The 23095-nt window shown below is 39.7% G+C and overlaps 1 protein-coding gene across 1 annotated transcript in view; it reads left to right on the top strand.

The window, feature by feature from the left end:
• Positions 1–23095, top strand: part of trip4 (thyroid hormone receptor interactor 4) — an 85555-nt gene that overhangs the window by 19578 nt on the left and 42882 nt on the right. The window contains exon 12 of the mRNA XM_078271891.1: positions 18873–18975. Within this exon, the coding sequence (XP_078128017.1) occupies positions 18873–18975 (103 nt within the window). The remainder of the gene's footprint in view (positions 1–18872; positions 18976–23095) is intronic.

The following is a 23095-nucleotide window of genomic DNA, read 5'->3' as shown; positions in this document are numbered from 1 at the left end:
ACAGAATGCCCCCACATAACAGAATCTGTAACATCTTTGCCAAATGTCTGTTAGACAGGTTATTGTCACTTATCTTAGAAAAAATTATTACATCTTGGTATGTACTGTTAAAAAAATATATATATTTACATAGAGAAGTTTTTCTGTATATGTAAGTAGAAATGCATGAGACTGGCAACAAGTTTGTCCCATCATCTGTTTTGTCAACACATTAATGGGATCTTTTCAGAGGTAATGCTGTGTGCCAGCTAGGTGCTGCCAGCTGTTGTAGTGGGCATTAAGTGTTTGTTTTCTGAAGATTGCCAGTGCCTTTTTATGAATGGTCTGACTAGGAAATCACTAACAAACATGGGCAAAAAAGTACCAGATTGAATCAAATTTGAAATGTAAATGGCAGGAGTGTGATCATTATTGTCAATGAGGCTCTGGTGATATGTGCTGAGGGAAGCAGAGAATTCACAGGCTGCCCTATACAGTATACACCAGGTACCTGCTTGTGATCAAGTGAATTAACATCAAATACGATGTGCTTTCCCTTTGTGTAGTGATGTCTCGCTGAAATGTCTTTACCTTCAACTCTTCTGGGCCAGCTTTCAACTTCAGAGCTGAAGGGTGTGCATGGTGAAATCACAGAAAGACTATTCTGTATTCACAGACACACTATTAGCTTAGAATGGATTATTTAAAAAGCGGCTCACTCTTTAATAAGAGTAAAATCCAAATGAAATGCACATGCAGTTCCCTTAAATGTCACAATGAAGCTCTCAAGCTTAATCCAGGATTGTTTTGCTGCACTTACACACCATCAGTCACATGACATAACAAATAAAAATGTAGAATTATTCCACATGGCTCCGTTCTAATAGGTAGACAAAATCACAGCTGAAAAAAAGACTGACATGCATTCATGTGTGATTTCCTGTATTAGACACAACAATGGTTGAGATTGTGAGAGATTTGTTGGTATCATCTGGTAAAAATCTGAATTAGAATCAGAAAGGGGGTTATTGCCACAATAAGTTACGTTTTGCCTTGGTGATTGGTGCATACATAAACAAACAAACATATTAAACATTAATATGAAATAAACAATATTAACAGAAACAAATTATACAAAATAGCTGTTTTGTATAAAGAAAGGAGGCTGAATGGGTTGAGTGCAGAATGTGCAAAAAATATATAGGATGTGTAAAGGACAGGTGTATAGTCCAGGATGAAGGTTAATGCAAACGTGAACACAGGAAAAAAAGAAGTTGAGTGACATGTTTTCTATTTTTTCCAGATTAATTAACAGCTATAAATACATTGTATTAGCAAACAGTTTCCAAAACAGGCAGCAACACATATCATAGTTCACCTTTATCTACCTCATGAGGCTTATAATAGTGTTTTCTTGGCTGGAAAGATTTTAGCACAGTCAGTATGCTATTGTGAATTCTCCATATGCTTTATAAGCATATATTTAAATTTAACATAATATGCTATTGAGTCATTGTAAAATATTGGCATCATTAAAAATAGCTATTGAGAATCAATAAGGAATTTACAGTCTTACTCCCTTCGCTGCCAGCTTCCACTATTTCTTTCCTTTGCCATATTTAGTAAAATTTCTTGAAGCACATGCTCTTCTGCCATGGTCCACTGGGCAATTTGCCATCAAATGCGTTGGCAGGCTCTGTGTGGGAAGTAGAGTATTGATTGATTTACATGCAACATCATTTTCTCTCCCTTTCAAATGTCTGGTGGTCAGTGTAGCGAGAATAAGATTCAGCATAATTACTTTTAATAATGCTGGCACTTCACATATCTTTAAACTGTTCGTTGCCTGTGCTGGGTGTTTAAAAAACATAGGCATGTTATCACCAATGAACTGTATCCTTGGTCATGCCGTGGAAGAATTTTTCCATTTAAATTAAAAGCTTGAGCGGTTTCATCAGTCACTTTGAGTCCAGACGTCACTGTAATAATATTAGAATTGCCAAAAAGTAACTGAGTCATCCTCTCCACTGAACTCAAGTTCAAATAGACAGTGTGAGAAGCTATTTAAGCTTTAAAGGACAGCTGGATAAGACAATAAAATAATATTTAAGCACATATTATTTCTCTTTCATCTCTAGCAAATTGGTACTTAAGCATTTATGTAGAAAGGTATCGTGTTATGTAAGATTAAGATCTAAGAAGTTGTTATACAGAAATAACGTCTTTTAATCTAGTTGCAACACAACCACAATCCAAACATGGGCAAAAAGTATTTATACAATGAATTTTACTGGTCTTGCTAGAGAAAGAATGTTTGTTGGTGTTTTTTTGTATAAAGTGTAACCAGAATTGGTGGCCATTTCCAACGTGATATCATGACTTCGCGTAAACATATCGCGTAAACATATCATATCTGTACGCATTTTGAGCTATCCGCGTGTATGTCTACGCTGTATACAGCGGACGTCAGTCTGCAACGTCACATCATGACTTCGCGTAAACATACACGCCACAAGTGGCGTGTCATCTGTACGCATTTTGAGCGCCGTATACAGCAGACGGGTTGGGTTTAGTAAAAGAACAAAGCGACGGTTGAGTTTAGGAAACGTGACACACGGGACACAAAGGAAACATCACACGCGGGACACGATCCCCGGTCTCCTGGGTGAAAGTCCTGTGTTTGACCCATCCACCACCGCGACCAATCTCCCTATACGGATCTCGCCCTTTCATACTACTCCCCAAAGCGTAAATTCACACGCAGTCGCAAGGTAATGTAAGTCAATGGAGGCCAAACGGCGTTGATAAACGCGCTAAAAAGCGAGTATGCGTCTTGATAACATGCCAAATTTCATAAAAAATACAAATTGGCGCGTCATACATACGCCACTTAATGAGATCAGTCTGCCATTTCTCATTCATATGTTGGCAATCATAACTAGGGCTTGTCGAGCTTTGGATTTTTCCACATGTTAAAGCGGTGTGAATAAGGCTGTAGGTATATTTTTTTGTAAGGAATGGGTTAGATAGTTTATCCACTCCAACATAAGCTGTCAGCTTCCTATCTTACTACCAGTAGTAACAGAGTGTTACTTCCAATGCCAAGGAAGACATCATTAAGGAACTACATTAGTTTGTGGCGTTACTCGTTGCGTGAAAAACCTGTTCACAACTATCACATGCAGTTCTGGATGAATGCAAGAACAATGTTTCTTTATTTCTTCTACATGGATCAGCCTACAGCGTTTTCAACCAACTCACGGAGCTAACTACAGCTGATCAAATTTATAATTTTGGGGTCTAGAAATGAGAAGCTGCCTCTGTTTGAAATGAGGGACCCATTGGTTCAAAAATTACATTGAATTTCAAGTAGTAAATCTGCCACCGTATCATTGTAAAGTGCATATCTGTCACGCAAGGATGGAAACAGATGGGTATAGCAGTGGTAACTAAGGAATAGTTGTCTTATTTTATTTAATTAAAGCCTTCATTGTTGAGATTAGTCAGGGCTGTATTAGTGCAAGTAAATTCAAGTATCCATCTAATTTCCAAGTTGCATCTAACCTAAAAAAAATGTTTAGCTCACTTGGAAAAACTGTAAACATACATTGAAAACTACTTGTAAATAGCTCCTATGCAACACCTTCTGTTTAACAGTTCACTGTGTTCTCCCTCGGAACGTATCAGTCGGATCATTTTATCTATTGTAAGCTGTAGCACTAACCCATGGGCTTAGAGAAACCTAAAACTTGCCTTTGATAGGAATCAAGGGACTGCCTTCTGTGCTCCTTACTCAAACCGTGCTTATTGCCAGCCTCGAGAGAAGGAGGGAAGAGACAGTTGTTTCCCACAGAGGCTGAGTGAACACAGATGGGAGGGCTGTACCCCAGTGTCAGAATATCAAAGCAAATATTCACCTTAAGAGGCAGACATGTTCATAAACTCCCGGTCCTTCTCAATTTCCACATTATGAAATCAAATGCCCACTGTGAAGTGGTTTGTTACCTTACTTAAAATACAAGCCTTTTTGCTGACGGCACCTGTGTTAAGGAGAGCCGGATTTGTGGCACCGATAAAAGGAGATTGTGGTGGAAAATAAGAAGTTTTAATGCCTAAGATTCCCTGGAATTTTTCTTTGAAGTCAAGGTTTGAAAGCAGACATGGTAATTGTCTCCAGGGGTTCTTGCTCTGTGTGTGTGTGTGTGTGTGTTCGTTCTACTAGTAGAAGGGTTTGACTGTGGGACATTCTGTTAATACAGATATCCACTTATTTTTTTCATGTTTGGGATCTGTAACTTCTGAAACACTTTATTAAAGGGGACATATTATGCTTTTCCTTGTTTTCTGTCATATGTACAGTGTTATAATGTTGGCTTTTCATGTTAAACGTGGCCAAAACAATAAATAACGAGGTGTACATATTTTAGACAAATCCCTGTGAGCTAAAACATTCAGATTTCCAACTATTCTGAACACTGGTTCCAACAGTTTTTTCTACTCTCGGCTAAGTCTTGCACAACTCTAAGCCAATCTTCTATGATTGGTCATCTGCTCCAAGTAGGCAGGACTGGAGTGTTTTTTTTTTTTTAAGCCACTGCGGTGTTAACATTGCGGCATGTAACTACATGGCTAACGGCAGTAAACAATGTTATCTGAGCTGCCAATGTTGTTAAATTCTCCCCAATTTTGGATCGCATTACTGCTGAACATGTCCGACTGGGTAGTGTTTGGTTCAGAAGCCTTTATCTGTGATTTTTGACATTAGAAAGTGCTGCTGTTAATGAATCTATTAAGTAGCTACATGCTAACGTGACATAGCTGTAATCTCAGCCGATGCTGGTCATTTCGCCCCAAATTCCAGTCACTTTACTGCTGGGACATGTCCGGTTGTGTAATATTTGGGTTAGAAGCCTTTATTGGTGATTTTTCACAGTACAAAGTCCTTCTACAGTATATACTCCGTTGCAGTAGCTCCAGCTTCAACTAGCTAGCTAACGAAACACGGAGCGGAGGCTCCGGAGTTTCTATAGACAGTTAAATAAGTGGACAAAGTACTGGAAGTAGTGGAAGCACTTTTCCGGTGAGGGCTGAGCGTTACTGCACAGCCTTCAACTGAACTTGCCGACGTAGATGTGACGTGAGCAACCTGTCTGAAAGTCTGAAGTCTTCTGGTAGCTGTGCCAAGAGAAATCTCAATCATTCCCAATCTTGCAGAGACGGAGAGCGTAGGTATATGTAAGGAGATAACATAGGCACAGGCTAATTATTGCTAACTAAAATGCTAGTTAACATTAGTAATTAAACTTAAACAGCTTAATGTAAGTCGAAACTGCCTGCAAGCTTCTCCTGTACTGTACGGTAATTTGTCTACTATGCGACAGTAAGTCGCGTAGTTATAACACAATCGTTAGCCTATTTTTACAAAAACGGCTGCTACGGAGCCATAACGTGAGATACCAGGTAATGGAGCCTTTTATACATTGTCGTGTTTCTTTAGAAATAAACAATGGACAAATAAAGTCTTTAAACGCTTCAGATGTAAAGTTATTCGTTGTCAAAGTGGCGCCAAAATGAATGGCAGTCAATGGGATGCTAACGGCGGGTGATGGCTTGATAGCAACAAAATGGCTCCGTACAGGGTTCGTACACCTTTTCCAAGGTCAAATTCAAGCACTTTTCAAGCACTTTTCAAGGTACATTTTAAAGTTTTTTCCAGCACCTTACACCACCGTAAATGACATACCAATACATAGTCAAAATTATTATTTAGTGTTTTTATCACATTAAAAGAGATAATGCTATAAACAGCCACAATTGTGTTTCGTAATAGCAGAAGGATCAAATATTTAAGCAAAACACAAGTTTTATTTTTCAAAATGTAGACTTTGCTTGTTATCTAACCTGCCTGAGTCAATGTAAAAACAATTACCCCAAACAAAATCACTCGACAGGTTCACTTCACTAACCCTGAATTATCACCTTTTTAAAATGTTTAATCTCTTTATGGTTCATACCATAACATACAGTAAGACAGCTATGGAGAGGAACACGGAGTGGGAGGATTTGAGCCAAATAACATGCAGCTGGATCATTCTGTGTCAAATCAGGCTAAATCCAGGAAAACAGTTGCTGCACCCTCTGAGATTTTGCTCAAAGTTTATGCTACCCTTTTCACACTTTTTTCCAAATCTAGGGCATGCCATACAAACTTGTAATGGTTCAGTCATATTGACACGTTTGTCTTCCACCTATCAAAGTTTGGGCTGCCTATGATTAATACTTTTCATTATATTAATGTCCAAATATTGCTTCCCAGATAATGTGATTTTCAGGCTGTAAAACTGAAGTAATTTCAAGGGCTGAAAATATGAAGACATAGGATTTGAACAGAAATATTTTACAGGCCTTGGTTTTGGGACACATTCTTGATATAGACATGGTTTGAACAAAATCTGAGACAGTGCAACAACAACAACAACCTGTAATTCCATTTTAACCCAAAAGACTGACAGTGCACAGGCACTGTAAATATTGCAAAAGGCCATCCTCAACCTTACAGTAGGCTACTTGTATCGTTGTATGACACTCCATCTGACACGATTTCTGTTCAGCAATCAACGATCGTTGTTATGCACTGGGCTAACGTTTGCAGGTTTTAAATTGTGGGTAGTTAACGTTACAGTTACTGTGATGTAACTTTGGCTATGTTCACTGCATATTCCACAAATGAACGTGCCATAACGGACATGCAATACTAATGTAAGGTATTTTATTGTGTAACCTCTCAGTTGAGGCTTAAGAGGAAGTTACAGTAAACAGAGCTTTTATTGTGACGGGAAAAACGGAAGTGGATAAAGTGTTGTATTTTCTGACGTTTGACTGTGTCGGGGTTGAATAAAGTGAGACGTGCAGTGCCGTCTTGGTTCCAGCATTAGAAGCCTGTGTCTTTATTTTACAGCCGAATCTGAGTCTAGACAGTATAAGAAACCCTCGGTTACACTAACATTACATTATCACACCAAGTACTCTCAGTCACTTAGCCTGCGACTTCCTAGCTAGCAGTTACTAGCTTAAACAAATTGGCGCTAACGTGTACAGTAGGCCACTTCAGTTGGCTAACTTGAAAAGTCTAAGCCTTACCCTTCATGTGACTCGAGAGCGCAGACTCGCCCATTATGAAAAGCTGCATGTCTTTTTTGCAGACTTTACAAGAGGCAACTCGTGGGGTTTGTCCCCGTTTGTATTTATCATCTTCCAGCCAACGTTCATTGAAACGACAACCTGCCGCCGATATTACGAATCCCACTACGGCCACGCCAAGACCCGCCCTACGAAGCAGCTCGATTGGTTGGGGTTAGGCATTTTACCTTGAGTGGTTAAGGTTAGGATGGCCGATTGGTCAGGGGATAGGACCTGAACAGGGGGCGGAGTCACATATGGAAACAGACTGGCAGATCGCAGTCACACGTGCACAAGCGAGCAGGTTCCATTTCAAGCTCGCCAACATTTTATTTCTCCATTTAATAAACAAACTATTCAGTCAGATAGGTATTTGTCGTAAAAGAAATACAGTTAAAATGTCAAGCATTTTTAAGCATTTTATCCAAAATGTAAGCACTTTTCGAACCTTGAAAACACAACATCAAAATTCAAGCATTTTCAAGGATTTCAAGCACCCGAATCCTGTCCGTAAGAGCTTTGTGGACGCTCGCTTACCCCCTTGGGAGTTTCTAGGAAGCGGGCTGGCCAATCAGAGCAGACTGGGCTTTTTCGGGAGGAGGGATTAAAGAGACAAGCGCTCCTACAGAGGGTGAATACAGGTGCAGCAGCCATAGGCAGTATGAGAAAAATAAAGTGTTTTTTTTTTAACATTAAAGCATGTAAACATGTTCTAGTACAAACACAAAATGCAAATATAATCGGGAAAATGCTATATAATAGTTGCCCTCTATTTTCTCACTATTTCAGTGTTCTACAATCCATCGGTTTTTTTCAAAATGCTATTTTCCGGCTCACATTAGAAATCTTTTTGTTTTTTCAGGTTCGAAAGAGTCCTGTATTTGTCAAACAGAAGCTTAACTGTGAGAACTGTGACTACAAGAGAGAACCCTCGTCCTTGGAAAGTTTCAAAAAAAGTCTAAAAAGAAATGTGTGTGACAGTCTTGTTTTCTTCTTGCCTGAGGGCCACTGCAGGAGGTGAAGTTATTGTCATAGCAATTGTTATGCTCATGAAGCAGTGGAGTAGCAAAATACATTTAATACGTCTTGCTCCTCAGACTTTCAGGGAATTTTAATAGTGTGATGGTGGGCTGGTGACAGCTTGAAGTCATTCACATCAAGACAATAATGAGCCTTAATTGCTGACATACACAGTTGGTTCTTGAACTAAACACCACAGTACAAATACACCAAGACATCACAGTTAATATCAGTAATTCCTGCCGAGATTACTCTCTTGATAGTTCGATGCACGTGTCACATTGCAGTGATGGTTTGATTAAGAAAAACTTGCATATGTTGTTTGTACTCTTAGATACAACATATATAACGGCATACCTAGGTTTGTACTTTTAGATGAATTACAAACGTATGTTGTAACTCGGGATTTTACATTTTTTCAGTGCAAAATGTGTGAACTGACCTTTTTAGTTGTACTGAAACAGGGAGCTTTTTTAAGGCAAAGGAAATGTGTTTTTTGCAGTTGAGCAGACTGACTCGGTGGCAGTAATTGGAAAATCGTGGCACTGGTGCCGAGCTTCTAATAATGAGACATGTCTCTCGTTGTGTTGAGGGTATTAATAATGTAAAAATTCAGGAGCCAGTTTTGGACACTCTTAGATAATTAATGTTCACTCTCCAAACTTGACACCAGTTGATTCTGTAGGTGAAGGAGTATGTTACATTTTTAATCATCACCGTGCAACTCAGTGTGCCTGAGATCCAATAAAAAGGGACAAAGTGAGCTGCACTAGCTGCCTGTTTGGAAGGATAAGGTTCGCATTGCTTTGGGTTAATGTCAAATGGCACCAGTGTAATTCAAAGACGGTGTCCGTACTGGCTGAGGGTACATATGTTTGCACCTACGTTTCCAGTTTTTTAAGGGGTTGTAAAAGGTGTCTGAAAATGCATTGGGCATGTGGTGGTCCCTGTAGCTAAATGTAAAGATAAGTTAGCAGTGAGGTTATTTTAGATTGCAACTAATAAATGAGTGCTTAAAGCTTTAGTGCGTAACTTTTTTGATATTAATGAATGTCTGTTACATTCATGTGGACAGTTTTTGTTGTCATTACTTAGAATTCTTCATGGGGGCAGCAGCAACTACGCACTATAGCTTTAATACAAATTTGGACCGTGCAATAAGTCAGGCCAACTTGGTTCTTTCGGGGAATGATTGGAAAGATTAACAAGGAATATGTTTACGGCATTTACTGTCTAACTGGGACGTTTCTGAACCGATTTGCGAGGATTGGATGAAGTACACACGGCGATACACTGGTAAGAGCAAATTGCGTTTAACCATATATCCAGCTAATTGAAATAGTTCACGTTGCTGTATTGTGTGAACAACTTATTTATTAATGTATGTTCCACCATAACAAGTTCAGTTGCAGAACCACCGTCGCTGCAAACAACCCAGAGTGTTTTTTTCCCCCTCCTATCCACGAATGTATCTGTGGTGTAGCCAGACCTCACTCCACAGTGCTGTGGAGATAGGTCTGGCAATGTGTGACTAAGTGACTAATGATTTCAGCTCTAGTCAGGGTTGAATAATTAATTTGTCAGGTTCAGATTGTATGCTCTGTACAACAGGAATTTTAGGCATGAGCATAGCAGTTATTTTTTAAAAAGAAGTCCCTGCATTTCAATGGCCCTTTATACAAAGATTACAACATTTCTAATAATGCAAAAAGATGCCAGTTGATAAAAAAAATAATTTAAATAGAGATTATGATAAATGCATATGAGATGATCTGGCCTTGTTTTTCAGGAAAGGGATTATGTGGCTGAGAAACGAAACACAATGTTCAACTGAATTCTAAAAGGAAAATGGAATCAATTATGCTTCTGGCTACATGCATGGTGTAATTTGGCTGTTTACCATACTCCAGTAGAGATCCTGTCTGTGTTAAGCTGTTTACATGATCTGTTGATACGTTTCAGTTGAGTCTCTTTGTTACCATGAATAAACCAGTTAACAAAATATTTCAATCCACCTGAGCTGTTCTTTAAATATCTATTGAGTTACCACAGATAGTTTTGACTTAGCAATGGCAGGTCACCTCTAATACACTGACAAACAATAATGAGTACAATGGTATTACTAATTATTGTACCGATACCAAAAGATGCTTTTTAGTCCTGTTTTAACTAAGTTACATTTAATTCATAAATAATAAAAGCCAGTACTGAAATGATCAAATAAGTAAAGACCAGGGGAAGAGAAGTAAAATACAACATGAGTGATACGTGTACTGTAATGGCCGGCGTGATCATTTCTGCCCGATTTCCCTTTTTACACCATGACTGTCATCAGCACAACACAGTCAGGCGATATGCTCTTACTGCTGTTGCTCTTTTTCTCGTTGACTCAGAAAACGCTGTTCTCACTCACTGTTTCATTCATCCTGATCAACTCTACTTTGCCGCCTTTCATGATGTTAAGCTGCTCTTAATGAAACTCAACACTTCCTGCAGATGTTTCACAGTAAATGTGACGTGAAAAGATTATTTCTCCTGAAACCGCTGGAAGGCCTTTTAATGTGAAACAGATGGAGGAATGAGTTTGCATTAACAGCAAACAACAGATGAAGGAAATCCGAAAACAGGGAGGATTCTTACTAAAGTCGTTCAAAAACCTATATAAACCAGGCAATAAGAAATAAAGGCCCGTCTGTCATAATAGCCTGTCTAAAATAAATGCCTGCTTCTCACTTCAGTTAAGGTGAATGAAAGCCTTGTACCCTATTTGATCATTTACGGTGTAACATAAGTTGCAACATGAATATATAATGGTAAAGACACATTAACACAAGCCTATGAGACAAATTTACAAAATAATGATTTAAACTAGTAACTTTAGTGGAATAAGTAAATAAGACAGTTTGTTTTGAGGATGTCATCTGCAGTTAATTTTGTAGACAGTGTTGACTGGTGACACATTATACCGTACATACATGAACAGTACACATGTTTGCATGTCTGTGTGTGCTCTCATCCTGTGCTGTGCAGTGATGGAAAAACAAATAATACACTTAGTGCGTGCAAAAAGCTGAAAGGCAGTTACAGTACAGTTTCCTGAGGGCAGCTGCATTTGTTTGAGGGTTAATGAATGCCAGAAACAGGCTTGTGTTGTTTGGTGAACACGATAGATTAAAGAACGATTGGCGAACGATTGCTGTTGCATACAGTTCCCAACAACAGCCCTTTTCACCTCCCACATGTAACCCATAGCTCAGAGACAACCCATCTGTTTCTCCATTCCCAGGGTGAAACCAGCCCTCACAGACCTGGCTAAGCAGTATTTCAAAAGTGTCCTTTCTGGGAAGACACAGTTGGCTTTGTGTAGTTCCCTATCTATCAAAATCTCTGCCTCTGTGTTTTCTCTCTCACCTTATACTCTTATTATCCGTCTTTCTTACAGAATCATATTCCTCATTTTTACTCTCTGGTTCTCCCCTTCTCATTCTCTGCCTCCCTCCCCCCGTATTCCACCCTCCTCATTTTTAAAAGCCACATGCTCCCAGCCCGTCTGGCTCAGTTGCACCCTGCCAATGAAGGGCTTTTTATTGGGCTGAGATTGAGTGCAGCCAAGCAGGGCCTGGCTAGTGCTGAGCCCAGCCTCGCAGTCCCCCCCACCCCCTCCCACTCCACATGCCTGTTCTGGTCTGGCCCTGTCGCCCAGAAGGAGATTACTTGTCTCTGCTGCCCTTAATTGCCGACAGCAGCTGAAAAGAGCCAGAGAGAGAGACATTGTAGAGAGAGGAGAGGGAACAGTGTTGGCTTGTTGAGCTGTTACTTGACAAGCTTGGACTCAAAGGTTTGTGTTCCTGCTGTCAAACCCTGGCTCTGTATTAGTTGGTATTATTAAGATGGATGTTGTTTTCATCAAATGTTGGTAGGAACTCATGGTATATTGGACTGTACTAAAAATGAACAGTACAGTGTATAGAAGCCATATGATGTGTTTAGGAAGGGAAGCTGATAAAAGACTCGCAATGTCTAAACCGCAGTGCATGCTACTTTATTATAAGGATGTGAGCAATAGGACCACTGTGGCCTCTCATTGCACTTTAAGCCACTGTTATTTTTCATAGCCAAAGGCTTGCCCTCCATCCCTTTTTTCCTTTTTCCAATGAACTTGTTAATTTCATCTTATTACAGTTGGTTTTATGTTGAATCCCCTCTGGTTTGATCCCAGCCAAAGTCGGCCATTACCAATTTGGTGCCCTAGGCAAGATTTTAGCTGGTGCCCCTTGCATTGCAGCCAATTCCATCACCCGTCATTGTGTTACTACACTCACACAGTAGCTGCATAGCTTTGTCTTTGAGGTCATTTTTATTTAAGAAACATACACACAGGGTTCAAAATTTAATTTCTAGTGAATGTTCAAATTTTAATGTACCAGCCACTCAATAGATTACCATTGTTTTTTTTGGCTGGTGAATGAGGCAAATCTACCAGCCACTTACATATTTTACCAGCATTTGGCTGGTGTATGGTGCTAGTTTTGAACCCTGCATACACACATACAACACAACTCTTGACGAAGGTCCAGAGGGACCAAATCATTAGTAATATCATTAAATAATGATGCTGTGTGTTCTTTTCTCACACACAAAAACAGTATTAAATTAACAAGTGACATCAAACGAATTATAAATACAATATAAATGAGATGTTGTGCAAAATACAACATTAAAGAAACCAGGGCAAACTTAAAAAAGGTATTAATATTAGGGCTCTCAGCATTAACGCGTTAATCGCGATGCGATTAAGGGCCGAGCATAATGCGTTCATTTTTTGTAATCGTATTAATCGCACGCCGCCATTTATTAATTTATTTTCATTTCACTCGGCTTTGCGTCGTGCCTAACAGGCTACTATTTTGCCGTATTTCCTCGTAACACATCCTGCTGCTGCAGGAATAGCAACGTGGATTTCGGCGCCTCATTTCGGTGCCACTGATATGTTTACGCTTCTCTCTGATGCTCTGAAACAGACGTTACAGGCAACAGAAACCCCGCTGCACGTGACGCTAGTTAACATTATACTCAACAGCAGCTAATGTTAGCCTACCGCTAGCTAGTAGCTGGATTAAACACGGTTACAATGCTGACAGCTAACGCTAAACGGTGTAAAGTGAGACTGTATTTCACTGTAGAGATTCAACACCGGGATGCAGCTGCCGTTGTCGGAAAAACACAGACGGTGCGTTCAATGAAACTGGTAATTTACAGCCTCATGGTGCATTCAAAGTTGTTGTTAAATGCCCTTTTCCCATCTGGTGGTTGTTTTTGTCATTCAACAGCTATTTACTAGTGAAATAAGTTGTTATTATATTATAGTGATTACATTATTATTAAACATTTAATTTTGACGATATGGCCTTAGCAATAAACAAGCCATTCTTTAATGCCGCCAACTGTTTAGTACCCTTCTTTTTTTTAACTTTCTTAAAAAGTATCGGTTCAGGCACCGTTAAGGCACCGGTACAGTTTTAAAAGGTATACAAACCAAACAATACCCAACCCTAATATTGACTCTAGATTCAAATGTGTGACTAGATTAAATATATAATAAACAAATACAAATCTTAAAATCAAGTTCATAAAGTCACTTTCTTTGCATTCATTTGATTCCCAATCAAGATACACTGGTAAGAAATGCTGTCCATTGTTAATATGTACTTAAAAACAGTTCTGAAATACGAAATAATAGAAATTTAATCATGTGATAAAATATGCAATTAATTATTAATTACTATAGTTATAGTTATTGTAAGGATTAAAAAAAGCATATTTATATTATATACGTAAGGGATAATGTAGAGCGAGGCGGTTGTTATAGCGAATACAACTCAGACAGGGTGATCAGGACCCCGACGCGAAGCGAAGCGGTCTTGAATCAGCCTGAAGGGGTTGTATTCGCTATAACAACCGCCTCACTCTACATTATCCCACTTATTACATGGCTACTTACCAAATAAATCAATAATTTGACACAAAATATTGATTTAAAAAGGAGTTTATTGATTTAAATTCGATTGTGTTGTTTCCGCTAAAGAAAATAGTCCGTTCCGTCTCTACGGTTGGAATCCTGCGTCCATAGCAACGTAAACTCTGTAGCTGTTTAATGCAACCCTTCGTCTATTACGCAACACCACCTTACGGGCTGTGGTAGTAGCCGTCTATTTTATGGGGTGCTGCCGTGGTAGACAAATTACCCAGCTGCTGTTTTAATCACTGCAGGAATTGATACAACATTAGCTGACGCGTTGTAGTGAGCTAGCGGGCTAGCTCCTGCTCTAATTCACATTAAACTGAACATTCCCGTTGATGGTGAAGTGAGACACGGTAATTGGCTTCTTTTGGTATATTTATGTTGACGTTTATGTCCTCATTCATCTCGTTTCCTTTTTGCACAGCTGCTGCATGTTGACACACCTGTAACGTAAACATGTTGCAATGTAAGCTAACTAATTAGCGCTGGCACTGCCCGATGTGAGTCGAATGCAGATGTGAGTCACGCATGCGTCACTTTGCGACAGGTAGCCTACAAGATGCTAACAACAGACTTCTGTAATGTCAATACAGTAAAAATGGACCTACAACGAAGTTCGTTCACTGCTGGCTACAAGTCAGCAATCAAACACAACAAAGGCTGTCACTTCAATGGCGTTTTGAGCTAACGTTAGCAATCAAACAATCATAGATGGCTAAAACGTTTTTGAAATGATTTCCATCTTCTGTTATTGTATGTAAAGAGAAAAGTTTATTATTTTATGGATTTCATAAATTTCAGTATGACACGTTATGCCGTAAACCGTTTCAATCTGAGCATGCGCGACTCACATCTGCACTCGACTCACATCGGGCAGGGACAGCGCTGTTGTCCCTATGGCTGACGTTACTGCGTAGCGATCATAGACCGTATATAAAGACGTAGCGCTAGACGCTCACCAGATCTGCTGTCATTGCTTGAATTGGAGGACAGAAGTTGCCCCACGTTTCCTCACTTTTTGCCCCAGCTGATAAATTATCCGGACTTCTTTCAGCGGATTGATTGATAGCTGTCCTCCAGAGTGAACAGAACTGCGTCCATGGCAACCCTCTGCTATGCATGGCAACGGTGTGTTATATTTATCAACAATCTGTTATCAAGAAAATAACAGACCGCATTCTACATTAGAATTCAACCAAGCCATGTAATGAATATACATATTTATATAGCATGTTTATTAGCATGCTTTAGAGGTGCTAGATCTCGCTGTGTCCCCCTGTTTCCGGTCTTTTTGCTAAGCCAAACTAATTGGCTTCTGGCGGTAGCTTCAAACTCTTAGCAAGAAAGCATATTTGCCAAAATGTTGACCTATTCCTTTAGGTGAGCCAACTACGTGAATCACATACAATCTGATCAGGGTTTAAAACTAAAGCGAAAATGCACTTTTGTTGAAAACACATGACTGAGGACTAGATTCATCATGAGTTGCCATGCTGGCAAGGTCAAGGTCTATTTGTATCTTTTTCCTGAAACCTGTTTGGATGCCGGCCATGCAGTAGATGCATGAGCCAATTGTGAGTCATGTTTATTAGCTGGTAGAAGCTGCAGAGTCCATTGTCTCACAATTGTCAGACTTCTAACTCCAAGTAAATTGGCCTGAAGCAACCAACCTGTCATACTCAATTCACACTGAAGCTTTTTAATGCACCTGTCACACTATACATACACCCTCAGATCTCTCCCATGTCAAACACATTGGTCCTCTACCCAGAATGCCCTTGGGCTGTGACCCAGACCTTCCATGCTGAGAAATCGGCACACTTCCGACACAGATCACCTTCGACTAAATTCAGCGCGATTGTCATTGTCACCCGTAGCGTTTTCACCTAATTCCACTTAACCATTTCTTACTTCCCTACCTGTGTTTCTCAACAAGCTCAACTTAAATTGCATTTGTAAGCAGGTCCACTCTGACTACATTAGATCCTTCCTGATGAATATGGAGGGCTTTAGCAAACCTGCTTGTCACACAACCACAATGTTTCATGCCCTTTTGATTAACATGGAATGGAAACAATTAGGTGGGGGAGGTAGTGAAGCAAAGCAGCACATTCAACAGCTTTAAATGCTAATTAGCTAATGGAGGATGAAAGAGGAAGGCAACTGGCGGCGTTTCACATGAACACACTCAAACTCTGGCTGCAGCTATGCTCGTTTCATCTGAATTTAGCAAGACCACCACCATTTTGTCTTTTTGAGTACCTCAGACAATACAGCCATCTTGTGCAACGTCAGATGTTTTTGTAATTATGTCAAATGAGGCTCAACTTATCTTTTCAAGAAGTGCCTCATGTTACTTTCCTCATTTTGCATCATCTCTCGTTCACACTTTTAATCACTGCTTCTGTCTTCTCTTCTTAGATATGATTGATTTTCTTTTCCCAGCACTTTTTATATGATTGCTCTATAGAAATATTCACTGGTCTTAAACGGTTCACGGGATCGATCTTTACATTGTAGGTTGAAATGCATGTCCCCTCTGGCTAGTTGATAAAAGGTATTCCTTCTTTATAATCTGATGAGTAAGTTGCTAAAGTGGGACACTAGTTCCTCAGTTGTTATCTCAGTATGTATTGGAGTAGACAGAGATTGTCCAAAGTTATTCTACGTTTTTCTTACTGTCAACAAAATGATAAGACCAACACACAAGTTCCAAGGTCACATCTACAAATTGCTTGTTTTGTCTGACCTACAGTCTAAAACACAAACATATAATACATTTACAATGATCAAATTGCAAATCCTCACATTTCTGTGGACTATTTGATTAGTTGACTAATTGTTTTAGGTTTAAGTTAGCTACACAGTCAATAGTAAGACAGTAAGATTAAAGGTGCTCTAAGCGATGTTGGGTGACATCACATGTTGTTGACATTCGAAGTATTGTCAAACAAAACGGAGGCTAGCTCGCTCCTCCCTCCTCCTCATCCCATCCCCTCCCCCTCCCTTCCACGCACTAACCCCCCAACCACCACCCCCAAATCCTTCTTGTTGGTTATTGGCTGGAACACTGTTTGTTATGTTTGGTGGTGCAGGCTGGCGCAGTTTGTTTTTGTTGGCGTTTGTGGAGCCTGGGCTGTCTACAGAGACCGCGTTTTTTTTACAGTGTGTTCAGGGGACAGGCAGCTCGCGGATAGTGAAAATTGCTCATGTTTGCCTTATGTAACAAAAAATCTTGTAGCCTAAAAAACCTGTGACATCGCTTAGAGCACCTTTAAATCATTGTTGGTTTTAAAGGTATCTGTGGAGCTTTTGACCACTATTAGTGCTATACGGAGCAATTATTTTCAGTGTTTCTGTTTTGGTTGTTCTCCTGCATGTGCCCAAGAATGCACACGCACAAGCATGTGGCAGACGCGATGCACGTTCCTGCCAATGGTTACGCACAAACCGCAATGGCCAGCCTAATCCCATAACACTACATTTCTGGACTCACAACCTTCATCTTGTTTAAACTCATACTAAATCATAGCTAGAAGGGCTGTTAGGGGAATTGTCTATCTTGGAGACAGCATACTTGACTGGGAGACGTAATTTAATTGGAATCACTGTGCCGTTTGGAAGGAGGAATCAAGGGGCTCTTTTAGGTTCCCCAACAATGTCTTTTTACATATTTTATCACTCACCGGCCGAAATGGACTGTAATCTGAAATAAACATCTCTATCATCTCTCCCCAGTTTGTCAGGGACCATACAGATGGATTGCAGACTCTGTTGATTTCCCTTTAAAGCCCCAAATTTGTCACAACCTTCAGTGCTCCTTTGAGAACGATAGAGAGACCATGTGAATAAGTGAGGGGCGAGAAGCATGCTGTCATGAAAAGAGCCGCTTCCTGGCTGGCTAGATGCAATCATGAGCACTATCTGATAGCGCCGGAGGAAATTGGATGAGCTGAGAGCCGTTGGCTGCCAGTGATGGGAAAGATGACTCCTTTGTCACTGTGTCAGTCAATTCCATACTCTCACCTGAGAGACCGATCAATAACACAGGGGGGGAGGTTTTCTCTTGTCCCTAGGCCTCTGTATGCTGTGGGCTGCTGTCAATTGTGTGCTGTAAAACATCCTCTCCGTTAGAGGGATGAGGTATGGCATATTATATGGTATGCATAAATATGTCATGGATGTGGTTAAATGTGATGTATTTCTGTAGATTTGGAACTAAGGTTTTAAAAAATGCTGACGTGTTGGAAGTTAACGATTCTATGTGTAATTACTAGACGAACACACAAATATTGTGTACCCATGGTCTTAACTATTGTATTTGTGTGACTCTCGACTTTTTGACAGGGTGTATATGTCTTCGATTCTGGTGCTGTTTAATCTTTGCTGCTCACAAGTGGTGCGACTGCTCTCATTAGGAACTGCATCATTAGTTGTGCAATTATAGTGCATAAAACCCAGAGAGACTCATACTGTAACTATCAGTTGCTGTCTGGGCATGCAGTGTTACATCAGGCATGGACGACATATCGCTTGATGAAGGTGTATAAACAGGGAGACACTCACTGAAAGATTGATTACCATGATAGCGGGCATCATGAGATTTAACATGCAAGTGTGTAAGATGATGCTAAACTGTTCTTTTCTATCTTCGTCCTCCCCACCCCTGCAGTTCCCTGATACCTGTGAAGAGTCTTCCTCCCCATTCGTCTTCATCTGCACTAACCCCCAGGAGCTGCTGGTGAAATTCCCCATGAAAGGGAAGCACAAGATCTGTAAGTCCTACTTCTTTCATCTAAGGGGAAGTGGAGTGGATGAAATTAGCCTGAGCCGACCTAAGGATTTTTTTTTTTTTATTGAATAAATGATCAGCTTTTTCCCCTGCCATTGTGTGCACACACACTGTGAAAGAGTGATAATGCTTGACACAGGGTCTGATTACTACACATTCATTAATAAAACAAAATTACACACACAAACACACAAAGCGTTCTCCCACATACATATGTACAGATCCTCTCTGAGAGCCATCTGTAAAGACGGGATTTTGCTGTCAGGTTGCCTGGGGGACAAGCCAGCCCTGGATGTGCAATGTTGTTGCTGTATTATGTGATTTATAGTAGGACTCAAACACATTTTCTCTCTGCTGCCATAGCTGCTTCTGCAAAATGATGTACCTGCAAGCTCTTTTGTTATTATTTCAAAACCCTCTAAAGACTTGAGAGGATTGGTTATGCAGCTGTGCCTCTTTCAGATCTTTTCAGATCGATAGAGAAGGCTTTTTGAGCGGCTCATGATAAAATGTAGCAGGAAGTGTGTCTTACTAAAATGAAATATAATGACCTTGTCTCCATTTTTGTGAAAATGCGAGTACATTTAGCACAGTCCTGACCAGTGAAGAGTAAAATAAAGTGCTTGTTGTATAGGATTCTAGCACGTCTTGAAAAATGTGTTGAATTTGATTTCTGTTATAGAAGGTTTCAGAAGTCTGTGAATACTTTGTCTCTGTTTTTAGAGGTGGTCAATATGTTGCACTTTCCTGCTACACTAGGTTTGGATGGAAAAATCAGGCTACTGATGCAAGCCTGTACTTTTATTTTAAAGTCTGAAATTGTTTATACATTTCATTCTAACTAGCATAAGCATGGTCTTGAATAAAAGGCTGAACCTGATGAAACATGCTGACACATTGTTGCAGGCTTGCTGTCGTAGGCACAGTGCGCTGTAGGGAAATCTGTACCTACATTATTTAAACCTACAGTAGCTTGTGGTTTTATGAGTCAACAGCTTACTTTCTATCGGTGGGGAAATAAATATGGCTTTGTCGAACTTGCCTGTGGTAAATTATTAACCATTAATAGGTTTTATAATTCACTTTTACAGTACATTTTCCAGTTCAGTTGTGATAACTCAAAATGTCTCAAAAAGAGACAAATGCAGAACTTTGGAAACAGAAAACAGATTTGTTTCTAAGAAAAATGATTAAATGCAAAATGCTGTCTCAGACAAAGGAGCATTTATACCTTCCATAAAGAAATCATACTGGCGGTATCTTCAAGTAGGCATTTTGCACGTCATTGCTTGCTAAGAGATTTATTGGTACAATACAGTCTCCCAGTTTTGTTCCAGCTCTGGCTCTCACATGTGTGATTTGATATATTTATTTTCAGCCAAACATACACACACACACACACACACACACCATCGCACAACTTAGTAGTGCAGCTACCATTGGTGACTGCTGTTCTTATTTTACTTAAATGTACAGTTAAAGCCTGAGATTAGCAAAACAAAATAATAATATAAAATCATTGATATGATACAGGCACCAATTATGATAATTCTGTACATACACTACATACTTGTAATTTAAGAACCTGTGAAACATTTTTTGTTTGTTATTGGGGTCCCATTACATAAATGAAATCAAATAAAAAAAGTATGTCAGAATATCACAAATATGCAAAATAATGTATTTGTTATGCACCAAAATAGGCTATTTGTTTATAATACACAGCATACCTCCCATGCCATCCCATTGCATTATGGCTTCATTCTGTGCATGTGTACAGCTTTTTATACATTGCATTCTTTTGTCATGTAGTGTGCATTGATCACAACAAGCTCCCTGCTGTACACATTAGCATGGTATTTTGATCGGTTATCCTGACCCACTGGACCTACACAGTCCAGCCCGTCTTGTTCTTCTGTCACCAGCTAGCCTTTCACCATCTCACTCTCTTGCTCTCTTGCCCCATCTTCCACCTAAATTCCCAGTGCGTCTCACAGGTCAAGGCATTGCTGCTCATCTTACTCAGGGGGGCTTAGCACAAGTATTTTTTGCTCCCCCAGCAGCTTACATCGACAAGATCCGTTTGTCACTGGCATTGCCAACCATCTCATGCCTCATCAGAATGAGCAAGAGAAGGATACAGTTCCCTGCTTTTTTCATTCCTTTTAGCAGACTATGTGCTTTATTACATAATATGCCCAATTGTTTTTGTGTGTGTGTGTGTTACATTAATGTGGTAGATAGTGTTTTAGGTATGTGTATGTGTGAAAAATGCATTGTGTGGCTGCTGAGATTGATCTTTTATTAAGCAAATGCTGCAATCATGTTGTGGACAATGAGTGGGAACTATTTTCATTTGCCACTTTTTTTTACTTTGGCTCGTGCTTGGTAATTTGCAGCTTCTTATGTTTTTATATTATTGGGAATTGTTTAGATTTGTCTGACTGGCAAGTTAAACAAATGAGCTGAGAGCTGCATAATGCTGCAGTCTAGCGTGTTGCTGTTTTTTTTTTTGTAGGATCAGCAGTTCTGGCAGACGCTTGGCTTTACTGGCAGTGTAGTAATATTGCATATTACAGCATGCAAGCTTGAAAGGAAGGGAAAGTGAACACACCCACATATGGATGAACATTATTGGATGCATTTTGCATTTATCAAATAATGTGATGCTCCCTCTCTCTCCAGACAGTTTTACAGTTGGCTTTGTAGATCATATGCTAGGCTATGCTCGATGCAGGTTGATCAGTCATTACCCTGTGGAGGAGTCTGTGACATTTAAAATACAGCCAAGGCTCACTCCCTGTAATAAGGGATGTGCATTATAGTGAATGGTCACCTCCTGTGTGTGTGTGTGTGTGTGTGTGTGTGTGTGTGTGTGTGTGCGCGTGTGTGCGCGTCAGTCTGGGTGTTGAAAGCTATTTGGCTCTCTGACATGAACCCGCGTTTCCCTTTTCTCTTCCTTAAAGCTATCCTTCACTTGCCACATGTTTGTAATAGCCTGAAATCTTCTGTATGTACACACAGCTATTGTGTACATAGCCACATAGTAAAAGTGAAACACAAATCATATACAACTATACTTGCTAGCTTAAATACAAAATACCAAACCTGCTCTTCAACCTGTAATAAAAAATATTTTTAAAGGATAGTTCTACCTTATAAGCCCTATTTCTCGTAAAAGTGCCAAAATCACTGGACCTTGTTGAAAACAAATAGGGCTGAAACGATTCCTCGAGTAACTCGAATAATTCGATTACTAAAAAACCTCGATGCAAAATGATTTGCCTCGAAGCTTCGTTTAATCGATGTTACCAACGTTGTATCGCTCACGGTGTTTCCGCACGGACGATTATTACTGTCGCACACCGGGCTGACGCTGCTGGGGACACATGCCATGAAGACTGACGGCGCAGATTACAAAATGAAGAAAGAGAGCGTAAATAGTGAGGGGCTAAGAGAAGAGACAGGCTGGAGAAAACCACAGAAAGTGTCCAAAGTTTGGAATCAGTTCAAACGTAGTTAAAACGAAAACTCTGTGCAGTGTGTCTACTGCAAAATCGTAACTAGCTTATCACAATAATAGCACGACGTCAGTGCTTCAGCATCTCAACAGATCAGTCTCAGGTTGAAACTTGTAGTTCTGAAAGTTAAGTTGCACAACTTAAGGTCATGTTTATGTATGTTTAATGTATGCCTTAGTTTGAGGCTGTTGTTGCGTTTCAGAAAATGTTTTCTTTCAAAACAATGTAATATGGCACGTAAATGCACTTAATATGTTTAGTTTTTTGAGAGATGATATTGTAAGCAATGTAGGCAATACAAATGTAGCTTTTTTCCGAAAATTAAACCAAACTATTGTATAGTATTGCTCTTCAATAAAACAAATTAATCGATGGAATAATCGGTAGAACACTCGATTACTAAAATAATCGATAGCTGCAGCCCTAAAAACAAATAACTATAATTCTAAAGATGCAAACGCATTTAATGATATAAAAGATAATCATAACCCTCATCAGACCATAACAACAGATTTTTAACATTATGGAGAGGTTGGTTTTTCTTGGTCAGTGGACCAGTTCATTATCTTGTAGCATGCAGGG

The sequence above is a fragment of the Sander vitreus genome, chromosome 1 (genome assembly GCF_031162955.1).
Source record: "Sander vitreus isolate 19-12246 chromosome 1, sanVit1, whole genome shotgun sequence".
Lineage (NCBI taxonomy): Eukaryota > Metazoa > Chordata > Actinopteri > Perciformes > Percidae > Sander > Sander vitreus.
This window is presented reverse-complemented; position numbering and strand designations above follow the sequence as displayed.